The 19,968-nt window shown below is 33.6% G+C and overlaps 1 protein-coding gene across 2 annotated transcripts in view; it reads right to left on the bottom strand.

The window, feature by feature from the left end:
• Window positions 1-19,968, bottom strand: part of PIK3CA (phosphatidylinositol-4,5-bisphosphate 3-kinase catalytic subunit alpha) — a 79,396-nt gene that overhangs the window by 5,095 nt on the left and 54,333 nt on the right. For both annotated transcript variants that reach the window (XM_055308125.1, XM_055308127.1), the window contains exons 7-20: window positions 15,068-15,173; window positions 14,247-14,399; window positions 14,019-14,153; window positions 11,984-12,108; window positions 11,002-11,083; window positions 10,544-10,708; window positions 9,977-10,080; window positions 8,341-8,512; window positions 5,859-5,965; window positions 5,213-5,334; window positions 4,108-4,186; window positions 1,055-1,225; window positions 378-495; window positions 114-265 (exon numbers count right to left, since the gene is read on the bottom strand). In XM_055308125.1, the coding sequence (XP_055164100.1) occupies window positions 114-265; window positions 378-495; window positions 1,055-1,225; window positions 4,108-4,186; window positions 5,213-5,334; window positions 5,859-5,965; window positions 8,341-8,512; window positions 9,977-10,080; window positions 10,544-10,708; window positions 11,002-11,083; window positions 11,984-12,108; window positions 14,019-14,153; window positions 14,247-14,399; window positions 15,068-15,173 (1,791 nt within the window). The remainder of the gene's footprint in view (window positions 1-113; window positions 266-377; window positions 496-1,054; window positions 1,226-4,107; window positions 4,187-5,212; window positions 5,335-5,858; window positions 5,966-8,340; window positions 8,513-9,976; window positions 10,081-10,543; window positions 10,709-11,001; window positions 11,084-11,983; window positions 12,109-14,018; window positions 14,154-14,246; window positions 14,400-15,067; window positions 15,174-19,968) is intronic.

Genomic DNA, 19,968 nt, shown 5'->3' with positions numbered 1-19,968 from the left:
GATACTCAGTTATGCTAAAATGTTAATAAAACATTTTATATTGAAAAATATCAATGATTTTTGATAGAGCAGCAAAAATTCTGTATTTTGTATTTTTGATTTCTTGAACTTACCTCTCAAATTCTCTTGTTTTTGTGCATTCCTGGGCTCCTTTACTAATCACTATTAAGAAATCTTGTGTCAAAACAAATGGCACACGTTCCCGTTTATAACCAAATTTTTTCTTCTTATGGTCCAAAAAGTGTCCAAAATCTATATGAAACAGCTTTCAAAAATAAAGAATTACATTATAGCTTGACAAATGCAGAAGTACAATATCCTGAATTAGTAAATTTAAGAATGAATGCTAAAAAATTTTAAAAAGAGAAAGCTATTACTTGTCCATCATCTTTAACCATGATGTTACTATTGTGACGATCTCCAATTCCCAAAATGAAGGTAGCAACACAATACCCAGCACATGAACGTGTGAACAGGTCAATGGCTGCATCATATCTACAAAGAAGAAATAAACACCTGATGAGAGTAGTGTGGAAATATAGAGTAATCCAGTCCAAATTGAGAAAAGATGGTCAAATCTGTATTGAAGAATGAAAACAATCATTGACATTAAGAAGAGGAAGCAATTATGGCCAAAGATTTGAGATAGAAAAGACATTTCTAGATATCCTCTGACTAAAGCATAATTCTTATGGTGAAAAAATACTGAATGTGTCATGAAAAAAATTTTTTCTAACCATTTTAACAATGAACTAGAAGGTAAATTTTGAAATTTTCAATGTTGATCTTTAAAAAAAGAATAAGCAATAAAGAAAAACCCATTTTAGATACCTAAAATTGAATGTATAAAGTTGGGTATATAGGGTTTCCCCACAATCATAAGTAATTCTTATCATTCAAACATAAAATCTCAAATATTTCAAAAGGTGAGCATATTTCTTTTCAAAGTAAGTACAAATGTTTTCTCTGGTCTCAAAGGAATGTACAGAATTGTTAAAAGACTCATCTAACCAAACCTTACATTGACATAGGAAGAAAAGAATAATAAACTCACATTTCTCCTTTGTTCTTGTCTTTGAGCCACTGGTGTAGTGTGTGGCTGTTGAACTGCAGTGCACCTTTCAGGCCACCTTTGCACTGAATCTGCATAATAGTGTGAGAATTTCGCACCACCTCAATAAGTCCCACACAGTCACCGATTGACAGACAACCATAAGGTAACATTCTGAAAAAAGATCAAAACATTTGCAATTAAATGATGGAATTTTAAAATAGCAAATATCCTAGTAGGCTAATACAGGAATATTCTTTTTGCAAATTTTCACACACGACCTTTACTCCTTTAGTTTTCTTTTAAAATTAGAAAAAAACTAGAGAAATTCTCAAAATTATCTGCCATCATGTTATAATCTTCAAGTAAGAAAGCATTTAATTGTATAAGAGAAAAGCATTAAAAAGATTACTGTGGCAATTACAATTTTATAAACATTTTTAACTTTAAAAATATGGGTGAATTTCAGTTTAACTGACATCTAAATAATACTTCAGGGCAGTAGTTCTCAAATTTTTGGTCTCAAGACTCACTTTATAATCTTAAAAATTACTGAGATCCCAAGGAGCTTTTATTTATGTGGATTATATTTACTGATATTAGCAATCAAAATAGAGAAAATTTAAAAATTAAGCATCAATTCATTTAAAAATAAAAAAATATTACTGATCATATAAATAATATCTTTTATGAAACAAAAATATTATATTAAAAAAACTTAGAAATAAGAGTGACACTTTCCCATATTTTCTAATTTTTTTAAGTATGGCTTCACATGTGACTTTATCATATCCTACATTGGTCATTTGGAAGATATTAGTTCACTGAGTTATAAAGTATCACCTTTCAGATGGTGATACTTTCATTATACCAACTAAAAAAAAAAATCACAATTGTTTTTTTTTTTTTTCACAATTGTTAATATTGCCTCTGATCTCATCAGAAAAATCTTTACTTTGGGGAAGCTCTTATGCTTCTGGTGGTGCATACAAGTTTTTCCAAATTTTAACTTTTGCTTGAAAGCTCAAAGACATCCTATCATTCATTCATTTTCTAGAAAATGTCAGCCAAATACCCATGTCTCAATAACCAAAGCTTTCCTATTAGTTATTTAAGTAAAAATAGCGTCCCATGGAAAAAGCAGCTAGTTTGGCTTGCAACTGTAATCACCCACAAATGCCTTTTCTTGATAAAACCATATTTGGGTCTGCGGCAGAACTGCTATATGGGTACCTCCCATTCATCACAGGGTATTAAAAAGGACATGTAGTCGAGGGAGATGTGAGCATTTAAAGAGAATATGAAAAAAAAATCCCAATTGGCACATAAGTACGAAAGAACTCTGTTGTTCTCATAAGCTACTACTGTCCATGCTTTCTTTCTTTTACTTAAGTTCCTAAAAGGAATAGTCTAAACTTATTTTCATTTTCTCAATTCCATGTAACATAACTTCTATGCCTTCCATTCTAATGACTCAACTTTTCTTACAGTTAATCTTGAATCATCCAATCTAAGGGCTTTTTCATAGTCCTTAGGCTCTTACATCCCCTGAAGCACCCGATCACTGTAAACTGTTTGTGAATCTCTCCACTCTTTTGGGTTCTGTGAAATACTTATTCTGATCTAGCTATCCCTTTGACTATTTCTTTTATGGAATCTTTCCTTCTATCTGTCCTGGTAAATACAGGAATTTCTAAAGGTTGGAATCCTTCTCATTCTCTCTTACTTTACTTTTACACTTTACTTTTCAATTTTATTACTTTTGAGCATGCTCATAGTTTAAAGAGTCACACAGTCCTATAAGGGTTGTTATATAAAAAACAACAACAAAACAGAGAATCCAAGTTTTAGATTAAAATGCTCTGACATTTTTTAAATAAATTTTTTATTTAAAATCAAACTTCAAATAAAAAAATTTAAGTTATTTATGTTAAAAGAATTTAGAAAATATCATAAGATTTAAAAATATTTTAAAGATCTAACTTACATTCCAATGATCTAGCTTAACTTTAAATGCTTTTTAGCACAGTCACTTATTTACAATTAAATACAGTAATTACCAGAGGTATATAGTTAAATCCTTTACTCTGTCCAGTTCTGCATTCTCTTTTGTTTTGTACTTCCTTGGGGGCAGTGGTAGTAATGACATGTGTATCTCTCAGACACAGAAAATTATACCAAAAGAGGTAACTTGATTCATTCAACATTGTTTTTTGGAAAGCCGAAGGGATTAAGCAAAGAATCATGAGTTAAAAATTTGAAGTTGATGACTTAATTTTGTGCTTTAGCAAGTTATTTGACACGTCCATTTTTCTTCTTTGCAACAAGAGGGTTCTACTATGTGTCACTGATGTATTTTTATATACTAGTTACCCTCAATCTTTAAGAGGCATACAAATAAACCCTAACCTGCTCTGCTGCTACAGCTAGAGTTGACTCCTATGTCCACTTATGGACAAAAATGCTTTTGGAGAGAGCTGCCTTTGCTGGAATGACTCTAGATTTGCAAAGAGATGAGAAAGAGAAGGAAACACTGTGAGAAACAAATAATAAGGACAAGATGAAGCATGACAGAAAACTTAGATATAATTGTAGAAGGTTGGGCAGAAACCAACAGAATGGGAAAACTTTAAGAGGAGTTCTTTTCGTAAATTTTCCTTGTCAAACTGATTTAAGATTAGAGGCCTTATAATGTTTTAAAATTAGAAAATGTATATTATGAAAGACACTTTGTTTTAACCTCTTAACTCCTGAAAGAAAATAGGGGGCATTTGTGTCTCCTATGTCCTGTCCTAAACAGTCACATCCCAGACACAGCTGCAGAGTCTTTGCCAATTTATTAGAGATAGTTCTTCTTGCCTAGCTGAATCTCTTAGCTATTCTATGCCAAGAAAGAGGAAGACAAATGAAAGCAGTTGTAATAAACTAGTATTAATTACTACTCCCTACATTTCTTCACAAATACATGCTCCTTTATGCTTTATAACTGATATTTACTAATAGTTCACTTTTTCAGGATAACTTTCAATATATATGTTGCCTTACTGGTTACCTACCGAAGATCAAGACCTTGATTTTGCCAGATATTTTCCATAATGCGAATTATTTGAAGTGTTAGCATATCTTGTCGTAAATCTGCAATTCAAATAATATGTATCACCACTTAATACCATAAATGCAAATCTGGTTCATGTCATCATGTTGCTTTCAAACAGAACATAAAGATAGCTGAATTTACTTATCAAATTAATCTATAAGGAAGCAATATTTTGATTCTTTAAACCATTTTTTTAAAAAGATTTATTTATTTATTTATGATAGACACAGAGAGAGAGAGAGAGAGAGGCAGAGACACAGGCAGAGGGAGAAGCAGGCTCCATGCCGGGAGCCCGATGTGGGACTCGATCCCGGGACTCCAGGATCGCGCCCTGGGCCAAAGGCAGGTGCCAAACTGCTGAGCCATCCAGGGATCCCCTTTTAAACCATTTCTAAAGTATCTGCACAAATCCATCTATATATGTAGGATAAGCTAGCATGTATTTCACAAAAATTTTAAATTAAAATATTTAAAGTACCTATGTTTTTAATCCTTAAATTTGAACCTGTTTATAAATATTGGGGTTAACAGAATTTAGGGCCGAAAAGTCATTTATCAATAGAAACCCATCAATGATATGCCTATTGCTTCCTGCCACAGCCTGTTTCCAAGTACATTAGGACCTTCTTTTATATGATTTCTTAGAAGACTATACTTTTCTTCTGTACCATATTGTAATTTTATTTTTGTAATTATTTGTTTAATGTCTCTCTTCTCTCTGCTGGACTGTAAACTTTAAGAGGGCAGGGATTCTGTTTTGTTTATTCTTACAATTTGATGGCCCAGCACATCAAATATTTATGGAATGAATGGATACACACACAGCTAAGTAAATAATAGTTAGAAACTTATTTCAGGCCTTTCAATTCTAAATTTAGTACTTCTTTTTAAAGGATTAACATAGTCTAAAGGTTAAGACATCTGTTTAATATTATAATGTTATATATTTTACCACATGCATATTCCTTAAATGGCTTTCAGTAGTTTTCATGGTTCATAAATATCCTGTGTATAAAAAGATAGCTAAATTCATGCATCATAAGTTCATTAATACTCTTTCTTACCATCCCCATTTTTAAAGATGATCTCATTGTTCTGAAAGAGTAACTCTGACATGATGTCTGGGTTCTCCCAATTCAACCACAGTGGCCTTTTTGCAGAGGACATAATTCGACACTCTTCAAGCCTTTAAAATAGTTAAAAACTTTACTAGGCACCTTACTTTTTAAAATTTTTCTACCCTCAAATTTCTTTTAAAATACAGACAGTATAGTTTCTTGAAGTGTTATAAAAATTTAAAACCTTCTCCTCAATTTCATTTATGAATTCAATTCTAAGGGAGTGTAAGGAAAAAAATAAATATTAAGCTTAAAACTTTCTTATATAATAGCATATGAATTTTCAACAAATATAGGGATATGCCATTCATTTTAAAGGTATTACATTTCATTTTTTTATCCTATGAAACCAGAAATTCTGGCCAGAGAAAGTTTTAAACTCTATTATTAAAGTAATAAAGACTCATTCTGACTAAATGCAGTTCTGAACTTAAGAAACCTAAACAACTCTTATTTTGCAGGGTAGGATAATGGGAGAGGGAAGCATATAATTGAATATTCTGATTAAAATGGACTTATTTTTTCTCAAGATTTTCTCCAGGAAGGGTACTTGTTTACATATATCAATAAAACTTCCAATAAGGTACATTACCTGAGATTTCCTAGTTGATGAGCAGGATTTAGAGGAGATAGAAAACCTTGTAGAGCATCCATGAAATCTGGTCGCCGCATTTGCTCAACTAAAAACTTCATCTGTACCTGATAAATGGGCACACTCATGTTTAGAAACTGATTTCCTGAAAAGTAAAACTAATTGCTAATCTCTTTTATATGTTGGAACCTCAGTATTGTATAAACTATGAATTAATATCCTGTATTCAGATTAGAAAGGTTTCTATCACACAGAGCAACACAACTCTGGGAGAGGCAGGAAGGACAGCATGGCCTACTCTCCCGTAAGAGCCCTGCTGACACAGCCCATGTTTTGGCTCTAGAGCAGGACTTGGTAAACTATGCCAGTTTTTGTAAATCAGATTGCACTGGATATAGCCATGCCCATTCATTTAGATATTGGTGGCTTTCACACTAGTAGAACAGAGTTGAGTAGTTACAGCAGAGATTGCATGGCCTGCAAAGTCTAAAATATTTACTATCTGGCCTTTCCAGAAAAAGTTTGCTGATCTTTGTTCTAGAGGAAAAACTACGGAGATATTGTGTTAGCTTAGTAACTTTATTTTTATGTGTTGCAGAAAACATATTCATTTTCTCTCTTGAGTAAAAAAGGTCTAGTGAGGCTAAAGGAAACTGGAAAAGGACTTATAAAAACATTTGTTAAACTGAGTCTCACACTATACTCAGGTTCCAGTATGTATGCAGAAACATCTCTTTTTAATCAACTGAAATCAGAGCCCAGACTGCTGAGTTATATTATGCAACAACTGCCATTTCATGTATTTTTTTTTAATTTTTTTAAAAAGATTTTGTTTGTGTGAGTGAGAGAGAGAGGGAGCAGGGGGAGGACAGAGGGAGAGACTGACTTTTCACTGAGCGGGAAGCCTAATATAGGGCTTGATCCTGAGACTTCAGGATCATGACCTGAGCCAAAGGCAGATACTTTACCAACTGAGCCATCCAGGCACCCCAACTGCCATTATTTTAGGAAATCTTCATCTATCATAAATATAAAAGGTGAGTGGGGGGCAAAAGAGGTTAAGAGCTAGGAATTCATAATAAATTAATTTTCATGCTATATTTTTAGTAATAACTTTTTTTTTCTTTATCACTATGGATAGGTGAGTAGCTAGAAAATCTAGTTTTCACTGACTAGGGCAGCTCTTGCTCACATAAAGGCATTTCTTTTTCTATCCCTATCAATCCTAATGTTAGCACACTGCTTCCTATGGTTTATCATTTTTAGGATAAAGCACGGAACCACTCAAAGAAACTGCTTTTGTTCATCACAATCCCATTTAAGCCAATACTAATGTAATGACTTTGACATTTCTGATTAGTCCACTGTATCAGAGCCAACCTTTGATATGAAAATTCCAGCTTAGAGAAATGCCTATATTTGCAAATTTAATTAATATTTAGTTTCCTTTTTCTTACATGTTACAATATAAATATAATAAAATTTATTCCTTCAAAGCAGTTTAGTTCCCTCTAGCTCATGATTCTAGCATCAGAAACAGCACTATTTTTATTTATTTTATTTATTTTATTTTATTTTATTTTATTTTTTTAGAAACAGAGCATGAGCAAGGTGGAGAGGGGCAGAAGAGAGAGAATCTTAAGCAGGCTCCATGCCTATTGTGGAGTCTGACTCAGGGCTTGATTTCATTACCCTGAGAATATGAGCTGAGCCAAAATCAAGAGTCAGATGCTTAACTGACCGAGCTACCCCACAATTATTTTCTAGTAACATTTATTTGAACTTATATTCCACAAGTTTAATAAAATCAACTAAGTCACACTATGACATTTATATTAATATAGTAACTTTCTTTAAAAATTTTTTTCATGCAGTATTAATGAAGATGTTAGGAAATTCATCAGTACTGCTAATTTACATTCTTCATGCTTGGGGGCTCTTTATTTAAGATTATATTTATTTATTCACAAGAGACACACAGAGAGAGAGGCAGAGACACAGGCAGAGAGAGATGCAGGCTTCATGCAGGGAGCCCAATGTGGGACTCCATCCTGGGACTCCAGGATCATGCCCTGGGCCAAAGGCAGGTGCTCAAGTGCTGAGCCACCCAGCTGTCCCAGAAAAACTTATTTTAAAAGTTAGGACTGTGAAAAGACAAGGAAGTGAAAGAAGAAAGAACTAACATTTACTGGGCACTGCTTGCATTCTGGGGACTGTAATATGTGCTTCAGCGCATCTCCTGTAATTTAATTCTCACGACTATACTATGTAGAAAGTATCATTACCATTTATAAATGAGGAAAATGGGTCTCAAAGACTAAATAATGTGTCTAACATTACACAGCTGAGAGGTGGTGGCACCTGGATCCAAATCCTGATATGCTTGATTCTAATGCCTACTATCCGCATCTACCTCAGGCTCTCAGATTACCCTGCCCCACTGCAATGAAGAGTCCCAAAAACAAACTAAAGAGTTACATACCTTTTGTGTTTCATCCTTCTTCTCTTGTTTGAGAATGTCAGTTAAGTTAATAAGCTTTTCCATAGCCTCAACTTGCCTATTTAGGTGCTTCAAATACATCCCACAAGCACGGCAATAGGACTCCAAAAGCAGGCCAAACCTCTGACTAACCGTTTTATTGTGCATCTCAGATCTAAAAGAGCAGTATAAGATTAGTAAAAAAAAGAAGACCCCCCAACACTCACTATATATATGGTCTAAAATAAGTATATGTATATATGTATATAATCTTAAGAAAATAATAAAACCCATTTTTGAAATCTAATAAATGTTATAACATTTATTAACATACTAACAATAAAATGATTTAAAATTTATCATTTGGAGGCAAAATAATCAAGAATTTAAGATAGCTCCTGGAACTGTAAATTTAATAAACTAGTTTTTAGTCCTATTTCAACTACTTTTCATTTACTAATCTTAGCACAAGATATATTAACCACATAAAACAAACTGATGGTTACCGGAGGGGAGGTGGTTGGTGGCTGGGTGAAATAGGTGATGGGGATTAAGGAGTGCACTTGCTTTAATGATAAGCACCAGAAGTGAGTTGTATAGAAGTGTTTAATCACCATATTGTACATATTGTAATACTAATAACATTACACTGCATGTTAACTGGAATTTTTTTATTTATTTATTTTTTAAATTCTTATTTATTTATGATAGTCACAGAGAGAGAGAGAGACAGAGAGAGAGAGAGAGAGAGAGAGAGAGAGAGAGAGAAAGAGACACAGGCAGAGGGATAAGCAGGCTCCATGCACCGGGAGCCCGACATGGGACTCGATCCCGGGTCTCCAGGATCACGTCCTGGGCCAAAGGCAGGCGCCAAACTGCTGCGCCACCCAGGGATCCCTTAACTGGAATTTAAATAAGAGCTTAAAAATAAAGATATATAAACATGAAACAAATCAGCACAAAAGTAATAAAATGGACAGGGAGGGAGTGACAAGCTCAGTGAGTACTATTTGACCCTGTGGGATACATGTCCCTTTTTCACATTGTCTTTGAATTTAAGTTATTTTAAACCTAGCTTCAAGATTCCATTTTGATTCATTTTTAACATTTAAAAGACCAAGTTAATTATAAAAAAAATCAAGTTAATGATAAATCTTTCTAAATTTAGAAAACAGTATATGGCTTATGATCTCCCCTTGAGTATAAAATAGATCATATTATTCTACAAAATACTTTTTATTCTTAATTAGCTTGTTTCCTAGTTAAAAAACTTGGGATTTCTGTCACTATTGTTCTGAATTCCAAGTTAGGATTATTTTTCTTTATTTTGGGTATTTTAATCCACACATACAGTAAAATCAACTGCAATATTAACCAATATTAATCTAGCAAATTTTTCTTTGCTTAAAGTAATATCAAAGTCTTTAAAAACATTTCAGCTCTCATTTCTATATAAAATTCAAAACTGAATTTAATATTAAAGATAAAAAGTTGTAGGAAAGCTTACCACTGGTACAACTAACTTTCATTATGGAAAACTCAGACAAACAAAAACAGTGTGTACGTAATATTTATAGATCTATTAAGAAAGCAAGTAATATATATCTAAAGAATTTAATGGGAAAATAACGTGACTTACTTTAAGTGCCAAAAGAAAAAATGCCCAATCCTTTGATTAGTCAATGCTTTCTTGAGTAAAAATCTCACAAGCAGGTTATCCAAATATTGTTCGTATTTTAGGACCTATGTGATTAAACACAAACAAAAACAACGTTGTATTGATCAGGGTCAGTTTTCGCAGGGTTGGATTTAAAGAAACATTTTAAGAAAGTAGGTAATACTGGTAATAAAACTGACTTTTATTTATTTTTATTATTTTATGTTTTAAAAGATTTTATTTACTTATTTGAGAGAGAGAGAGAGAGAGAGCAGGAGACAAGCAGGGGGAGCAGCAAGCAGAGGGAGAGGAAGAGGGGGAAAGAGAAGCAGGCTCCCTAGTGAGCAAGGAGTCCAATGCGGGGCTCAATCCCAGGACCCTGGGATCATGACCTAAGCCTAAGGCAGATGCTTAACTGATTGAGCCACCAGGAACCCTTAGAACTGATTTTTTAAAAAGTGTAAAACCAGTATAGTTAAAGATCCACAGTTTGGATAAAGTTGCACAGATTAGAATAAAACATTATATTTTTGTTTTACAATATTTTACCTGTACTAGCTGAATTAGGTACTGAGAAAGCTTGTCATCTGTTAAGTATTTTTCCAAGCACCGAACAGCAAAACCTCGAACCATAGGATCTGGGTAATTACAGTCCAGAAGCTCCATAGCCTGTTCAGGTTTGATTGGAGGCCAATCTTTTACTAAGCAGTACATCTGTTATGAGAAAGACAATAAATCTATTTAAAAAGCAAAGATAGTTGTGAAGGACCCTCTAAGACATTTTCTTACTTTCTTATTTTAAAATTAGTTAAGAGCCCTCCTTATGAATTTGGTGCTTAAAATGTTCAATTCTAATTAACTTCATCAGTGGAAGTGGTGTGAATAGTATTTTTCTCTATTAACATAAAACATATAATATTTAATATTATTGTTTCTGAGAGAAAACAATTTGAGTGACACACCAATTTTATATGACAGTTATTCTGTAATCTCAAACATGCATTTACCTGAGCTACTTCATCTCTAGAATTCCATTTAACGGACAGAAGCAGTTTGGGTAGAATTTCAGGGATAGTTACACAATAGTGTCTGTGTGGAAAAGACAAAACAAAACAAAAAACATTCTTGCATGTTATTCAAAAGGCCTAGATATCTAAATTTTCAACTATGTAATCTTTCCAAACACTTTTAAAACTTACTATTACTAGCCTTTTCTAAAATCAAAAGAAATCAGCATTTAACACTATAGTTACGTATATATATACGTATACATAAATATATATATATACTTAGACACAGTTATAATGGCAAGGAAGACATAAGAAAAATACAAATGGAAGACAGATATTTCAAAAAAATTATGAATTTATTTCATAACACTATATAGCTCCTTTTATTAACCTACTTACGCAATGGAAACCATGAGAAGAGTCATCACTTCTACTGTAGTCACTGTACAAAATTTATGGTTCAGTGGACTTTCTGCAGAAATGCACTATAACTGCATAAACCAGCGTATACTTCCCAAGTGGTGGGATAGTTTCTTCATAAGTGAAAAATAAAGTACTGCACTATTACTTTGAGGAAGTGTAAGAAGGAAAATGGAAGGAACATCTAAAAATTGAAATATCTAGACCAACTATAACTAAATTGATCTAAATCTACAGGGTTTTTTAATTATTTATATCTTGAATTTCATTTAAAAGAATCCCCCAAAATCAAATCCTAAAAAAAGTCGTAACAGGGATTTAGAATTTTAAAAAAGCCTTCGCCACTTGAAGGCGGAAGGTTAGTACCAATGCATCATGACTTTCCAGAAATACTGATCTTTATCACAGTCTGAAAAAGAACAATGTTTACAATTAAAAAGTCACGTAAATTATGCTTTATACACTTTAACAGGTATGGTAAAACCTGCAAGATAAGTCAAAATCAGTTCTTTCTTATGTAACAGAAGAAACAGGGAATCTCCTCCATCTTAACATTTACCTGTGGCTCCACAGAAAATCTTTCTCTTGCTCAGTGATTTCAGAGAGAGGATCTCGGGTACAAATTGCTCGGAGCTGTTCTTTATCATTTTCTCTTAATTCGTTGTCTCTAGCCAGTCTGTTACTCTGTAAAATAAAGGAATATCTTATATGATTTCCTTTGCCACATTTTTCCCTGGATTCACGAGTGATCTACAAAAAGAGAAAATGGCGAATAACTTTATGTTGCATATTAACTGTTGTGAAAGTTTCTTCTCATCACAAGCCTTTATTTTCAGGGATAGAGGAGAATCAACTTTTTTTTTTTTTTAATTATTTATTTATTTATGATAGTCACAGAGAGAGAGAGAGAGAGAGAGAGGCAGAGAGAGAAGCAGGCTCCATGCACCGGGAGCCCGACGTGGGATTCGATCCCGGGTCTCCAGGATCGCGCCCTGGGCCAAAGGCAGGCGCCAAACCGCTGCGCCACCCAGGGATCCCCGAGGAGAATCAACTTAAGGTAGTATTTGTGGAACAAATCTAGTAATCTTAGTTAACATTACCACGAGCCTCAGAACGGTCTCGACCAAAGTGAGTCAGGGACCAAAGTATCTCAGACTGAGATATTAGGGGGTAGAAGCGAATAATTTACTTCTCTTCCTGATGAGGATCCTTCCTAGAATTCTATTAACTAATCTGTTCATGTTTCTGGAATAATAAGAAATAGTAAAATAATAAAATAAAAATGTAAATTCTTTCATAATCTTTGCCCGAATATATCTGAATAATCACTGCAAGGCTTTCAAATTTAAAAAGTAAAAATAAATAAGAGAAAAAAGGAAAAGAAACACCCTCTTTAAAACACTGGACATTAAATGATTGAAAACTAAAGTGAAAATACTATAACTTTTGGTAAAATTCCAAGATTGCAAGTAATGTATTTATTCCCTTGAAATACAGATATATATTGACTGCACAATGAGTAATTATGAATGTATCTTAATATACTATGAAAACAAGTATACATCCCTTGGAATGGGTTACACATATTCCCAATGGCTAAAAATGAAAGCAGGTATCCATGCCACTTGATTTATATTAACATTTAAAAATTATTAATTTATCCAATAGCATAAAGGAATATTACTGGCACATGTCCATCAACAAATACTTATTAAAACGCCCTGTGCCTTGTTTTTTTTTTTTCTTACTGCTGGGGATCTTAAATAGGAAAAGAACCTGCACTAACAGGGTCCTCATTATAGTCAAAAATTAAATGAATAAAAAAAAATGAAAAGGTAATATAAATAAATACTTTGGGTGACGTAATGGAGAATGACCAAGTGGCTACTTTACACTGGGTGTTTGGATACAGCCTCTACAGTAAGATCAGGGAAAAGACCACTGTAGATGGAGGAAACAGTGACAGTGACCGAAGGAGAGAATGAGTTTGATGTGAGGGAGGAACAGGAAGACCTGTGAGCCTGAAGCCCAGTGGACGAAGAAAGCCCTCCTCTGCTTCCAAGCTCAACTAACAACATACACTTTCATTTTAACTTTAATGTTACCATCTTAGAGAAGTAAAAAGTTCTTTCTTGAACCCAATATATATTAGCTTTTCAACCCAGCCCTCTGTAGTCATTTTTGGCACACTACTGGTTATTCCATCATAGCACTTACCATGATTAATAACGTTATTTTATTTTTTTACCACTTTAATGTCTATTTTCACCATTAGACTGTATCTGCAATGGAAATCTCTTTAGGTCACAACTTTATTACCCAGTACCTCTCATACAATAAATTTAAACATACAGTTAGCATTCAATATCTATTTGTTAACTGAAGGCAGGCTAGGGCTCTGAATAAAGAAGAGGCAGAGCTGCAGTAACAATATTAGCATATGGAGAATGTGATTATGTCATTATACTGTCCAAGAGCTCAGAGGAGCTATGCCAGTGTAACTAAAACACACGAACCCTTCTCTACACAAAGAGGATAAACCCAAATCCACTGATTATGACTGATATTTAAGAAAACTCAGTGATCTTTCTTACCAGTCCTGCATGGGAATAACTAAATCCTGCTTCCCGAGACACCGACCAGTTGGCATGCTCTTCAATCACTGACATATCTGGGAACTTTACCACACTGCTGAACCAGTCAAACTCCAACTCTAAGCATGGAGTTTCCTAAGAGATGGAATAAAGGTTATAATATATCAAGTTGTGCTTGACTGTATAAAAAAAAAAGAAAAAATTCTAATTTGATAATAAAAAGCTTACTTTATTTGGATTTGACCCAGTAACACCAATAGGGTTCAGCAAATCTTCTAATCCATGAGGTACTGGCCAAAGATTCAGAGCCATTTTTCCAGATACTAGAGTATCTGTGTAATCAAACAAGTTTATATTTCCCCAGGCCAATGGACAGTGTTCCTTCAAAAACAAACAAAAATATTCACTACTCCGTGGATTAAATTATAAAATACATTTCAAACACTTTTCTTCCCCAGAAAGAATTCAATAACTATTGCTACAATGATATCTATAATAAGCCACATCAATTTTTTAAAAATACAAGCACTTTCTGTTTTCCTATTTGAAATTACATAAATTTTTCTTTAATTATAAATAGGAGATATGAACCTATTTCTGTAAGACAGGCAGAGACTGGCATCTAGTCACCTAACAGACAGTTGCATGCTTAAAAAATTGTATCAAGGTGAATTCAGGACATATTCATCATAAATAAACTCAGGAAGCTCTCCTAAGGTTGTCTTCTATGACACATTTATTAAAATTTTACAAATAACTAATTTTTTTAAAGAAAAAAATCCTTTTCTTTTTTAAGATTTATTTATTCATGAGACAGAGAGAGGCAGGCAGAGACATAGGCAGAGGGAGAAGCAGGCTCCCTGCGGTGAGCCTGATGTGGAACTCGATCCCATGACCCTGGGATCATGACCTGAGCCAAAGCAGATGCTCAACCATTGAGCCACATAGGAATCCTGAAAAAAAAAATCAGTTTCTTGATAAAAATTCAAATCAGTAGTATAACTAGGAGTTTTTTAGAGGTAAATATTATTCCTTTTGAAGTACTTTACCTCTTTAGCACCCTTTCGGCCTTTAACAGAACAAATGGAAAGGCAAAGTCGAGCAGCACGAGGAAGATCAGGAATGTATATATCATAATTTAGCCATTCATTCCACCTATGTAAAGTTTTAAAGAAAAAAATACTTTACCAAAAAAGGGCTTTATCCATAGTATATAAACAACTACAAATCATCAAGAAAACAAGAAATCAAGTGAAAAATAGGCCAGAGATCAAGTGGAATGAACATACTTCACAACATCATATCCAAATGGCCAATAAACATAAGAAAATAGTGAATATTATTTGTCATCCAGAAAACACAAAATAAATCTCATGGAGATACCAGTATACAAGAGATTGGCTAAAACTATAAAGGCTGATGATACCGATGATACCAAGGGAGGATAAGGATGTGCAGTAACAGGAAATCTCTCTCTCTTTTTTTTTTTAGGTTTTTATTTTTTTTAATAATAAATTTATTTTTTATTGGTGTTCAATTGCCAACATACAGAATAACACCCAGTGCTCATCCTGTCAAGTGCCACCTCAGTGCCCGCCACCCAGTCATCCCCAGCCCCCGCCCTCCTCCCCTTCCACCACCCTTAGTTCGTTTCCCAGAATTAGGAGTGTAGCAGTAACAGGAAATCTCATACACTCCTATTGTTCTATTTCTTGACCAGCATAGTGGTTATATAGGTATTAAGTGTGGTAATTCACTGAACTTTATGATTTGTATACTTTTATGCACTTTTGCTATACTTCAGTAAAAAAAATAATTAAAAACAAAATAGCTTATATAAAAAGCACATGGAAGAGGGAAACTCAAAGAAGAGTGAAATTTCCTATTAAAATTACAATATATTTACTTTTACATATGGTGTAGTTTTATTCAGAAAAACTCATTAAATAAGTCAGTACATAAATAAAATGAAGGATATGTAAGCAGTAACATATTTGAGGATGAGTATAACTACTTCACAAGAAGCAACAGTTAACATTCATAATAAGAAAATAATAAAAAGTGGCTATATAAAGTGATGACAAAAATGCTTCAAATATTTATGATAAATTCACTTCAATTTACTGGATTTTACATGTGAAATTATGTCTATAATGGGTGGACATTTTGTAAATAGCCAAGTAACAGCACACTGTTTTGTTTTGTTTTCAAATATTATAGCAACAGTTACCAGTATAAACTCAGAAGTCAGACTACGGAGAGTAGAATCCTATTCCAACATTTTATTAAATGTGTGACCCTTGGTTTTGCCTGTTTCTCATTTGTGAAGGACTAATAATAGTACTTACTCCATAAGGTTGTTGTGAGTTAACACTAGTAAAGGAGTTTCTGGCTGGAACGGTCAGATAACACAAGTAAAGTGATTGGAATAGTAACCAGTCCACGATAAAAGCTCAAGTGCTAGACATTAATCTAGAAAATTTTTCAAAAGGGTTTTTCCTAATTCTATTTTTTATTATAAATAAAATAAGACTTAACAATAAAATGGTATAAAAATTCTATTTTTAATTAGCCAAACTAAGATATAAACTTTATTACTAAAGTTTTATGGACAAAGATTTAAAAAAATATGGTTCTCTGATGCAGAGAAGGCTTACAGTTAAATGGGAGAACTTAGTAAAAGGAATTCTAAAGGGAAAAGAAACAATAAATACAGATAGAAGAAATGCAGGTAGTAGGGATTTGGGAAGTCCACAGTAATTTAAGAAAATTAAAGATACATGTACTTAAATGTACCTAGGAGTTTTTATTACTTCTAAATCTTTAGAATTGCTCATAATTAATGAAAAATACTCTACACACTTTCTAAGAGAGCTATGTCCTATGAATGTAGTTGCTCAATACTATGCTAATTGACTAAAACATGTTTCTCTCTTCCTCTAAAGTTCATACAGACATGTGAGTGCACACACACCAATTAAGTTCTTCATTTTTTTAAATGTTTTTAAAAAGATTTCATTTATTTATTTGACAGAGAGAGAGAGAGAGAGAGAGCGCAAACGCACACAAGCAGGAGGAGTAGCAGAGGGAGAGGGAGAAGCAGGCTCCCCACTGAGCAGGGAGCCCAATGCGAGTGATCCCAGGACCCTGAGGTCATGACCTGACCTGAAGGCAGATGCTTAACCAAGTGAGCCACCCAGGTGCCCAAGTTCTTTATTTTTAGGGTATATATATATATATATTCCAAATTAATTTTGATTTTGGGAGAGGACTGGTAACGTCTATGAAGAAATCATTAAGTATCTATTTTATTTAGCATATAGGAAGCCCAAATTTGGAATGATCACTTTATCTCAGTAAGAGTTTTTTAAAAACCTCTTTTCTATTTAATAATTTCATATTCTTTTATTCTTGATTTTAACTTTGTGAATACAGAAAAGTTAAAAGATCTACTTAAATCCTCATACTACCATCATAAGGATTTTACCCTTTAACTAGAAAATTCTTTATTATTAAGGATTTTAATTTTAATTTCAATATAGTTAAATGTATACTGTTATATTAGTTTCAGGTGCACAACATAGTGATTCAACAATTCTATACAGAACTCATCATGGTTAAGTGTACTCTTAATCCCCATCACTTATTTTTCCCATCCCCCCATAACCTCCCCTCTGGTAACTCTCTGTTCTCTGTAGTTAAGAGTCCATTTCTTGGTTGGTCTCTTCTTTTCCTCCTTTGTTCATTTGTTTTGTTTCTTAAATTCCACATGACTGAAATCACATGGAGAAGTGAGAATCAGTTCACTCAAAGAACTGAGTCATTTCACTTAACTATACTCTCTAGCTCCATCCATGTTGCTACAAATGGCAAGATTATTTTTATGACTGAATAATATTCCATTACATATAATGGAATAATAATAGTCCATTACATATAATTACATACATATATATAAATAAATCCCCTCTTCTTTAGCCATTCATCTATCAATGGACACTTGGGCTGCTTCCATAATTTGGCTACTGTAAATAATGCAGCTATAAACCTAGGAGTGCATAATATATCTTTTCAAATTAGTGTTTTCATATTCTTTGGATAAATACCTAGCAGTGGGATTGCCGGATCATAGGGTAGTTCTCTTTATAACTTTTTGAGGAAACTCCTTACTGTTTTCCAGAGTGGCTGCACCAGTTTACATGCCCAGCAACAATGCACGAGGGTTCCTTTTTCTCCATATCTCCACCAACACTTGTTTTTTGTAGTTTTGATTTGCACTTCCCTGATGAGTGATGCTGAGCATATTTTCATGAGTTTGTTGGCAATCTATATGTCTGACTTCTTTGGAGATGTCTGTTTATGTTTTCTGCCCATGCTTTAAATGGGTTATTTGATTTTGGGGTGTTGAGTTTTATGAGTTCTTTATATATTTTGGATACTAACCCTTTATCGGATAGGTCATTTGCAAATATCTTCTCTCATTCAGTAGGTTGTCTTTTAGTTTTGTCGATTATTTCCTTTCTGCATAGAAGTTTTTTTATTTTGATGTAGTCCCAATGGCTTATTTTTGCATTTGTTTACCTTACATCAGGAAACATACCTAGAAAAATGTTGTTACAGCTGACATCAGAGAAATTACTGCCTGTGCTCTCTTCCAGGATTTCTTTAATTTCAGGTCTCTCATTCAGGACTTTAACCCATTTTAAGTTTATTTTTGTGTATTCTGTAAAAAAGTGATCCAGTTTCATTCTTTTGCATGTAGCTGTCCAGTTTTCTCAACATCATTTGTTGAAGAGATTGTTTTTCCCCCATTACATATTTTTGCCTCTTGTTGAAAATTAATTAACCATATAATTGTGGGTTTCTGGGTTTTCTATCTTCTTCCATTGATTTATGTGTCTACTTTTGTGCCAGTACCATACTGTTTTGATAACTGCAGCTTTGTTTTTTTTTTTAATTTTTTAAATTTTTAAATTTTTTTTATTGGAGTTCAGTTTGCCAACATATAGCATAACACCCAGTGCCCATCACCCAGTCATCCCACCCCCCCCCCACCTCCCTTTCCACTACCCCTGTTCATTTCCCAGGGTTAGGTGGATGACTGCAGCTTTGTAACATAACTTAAAAGTCTGGAATTGTGATACACCGCCCCCCCCCCCCGCTCTGTGTTTTTCAAGTTTGTTTAGACTATTCAGGGTCTTTGTGGTTCCATACAGATTTCAGGATTATTTGTTCTAATTCTGTGAGAAGAATGCTATTGGCATTTGACAAGGATTGCATTAAATCTGTAGGTTGCTTTGGCTAGTATCGGATTTTAATAATACTTGTCTTCTAATCCAAGAGCATATGGAATATCTTTCCATTTGTTTGTATCATCTTCAATTTCTTTCAATAATGTTTTGTAGTTTTCAGAGTACAGGTCTTTTACCTCTTTGGTTAAGTTTATTCTTCGGTATTTTATTATTTTGTGCAACTGTAAATGGGATTGTGTTCTTTCCCTTTCTGTTGCTTCATTATTCGTGTACAGAAATACAACAAATTTTGGGGGGGATCCCCAGGTGGCTCAGCAGTTTAGCCCCTGCCTTCGGCCCAGGGCGTGATCCTGGAGTCCCGGGATTGAGTCCCACATCAGGCTCCCTGCATGGAGCCTGCTTCTCCCTCTGCCTGTGTCTCTGTCTCTCTCTGTCTCCCATGAATAAATAAATAAGATCTTTAAAAAAAATAAAAAATAAATTTAAAAAAACACAACAAAACAGAAATACAACAGATTTTTTAAGTTGGTTTTGTGTCTTGTGACCTTACTGAATTCATTTCTCAGTTTTAGCAGTTTTTTGATAGTCTTTAGGCTTTTCTTTTTAAAAATTTATTTAATTTCAATGTAATTAACATATAGTGTATTATTAATCTCAGAGGTAGAATTTAGTGATTCATCAGTTGCATATAACACCCA

This window comes from Nyctereutes procyonoides, unplaced genomic scaffold (genome assembly GCF_905146905.1).
Source record: "Nyctereutes procyonoides isolate TBG_1078 unplaced genomic scaffold, NYPRO_anot_genome, whole genome shotgun sequence".
NCBI classification, from domain to species: Eukaryota; Metazoa; Chordata; class Mammalia; order Carnivora; family Canidae; genus Nyctereutes; species Nyctereutes procyonoides.
This window is presented reverse-complemented; position numbering and strand designations above follow the sequence as displayed.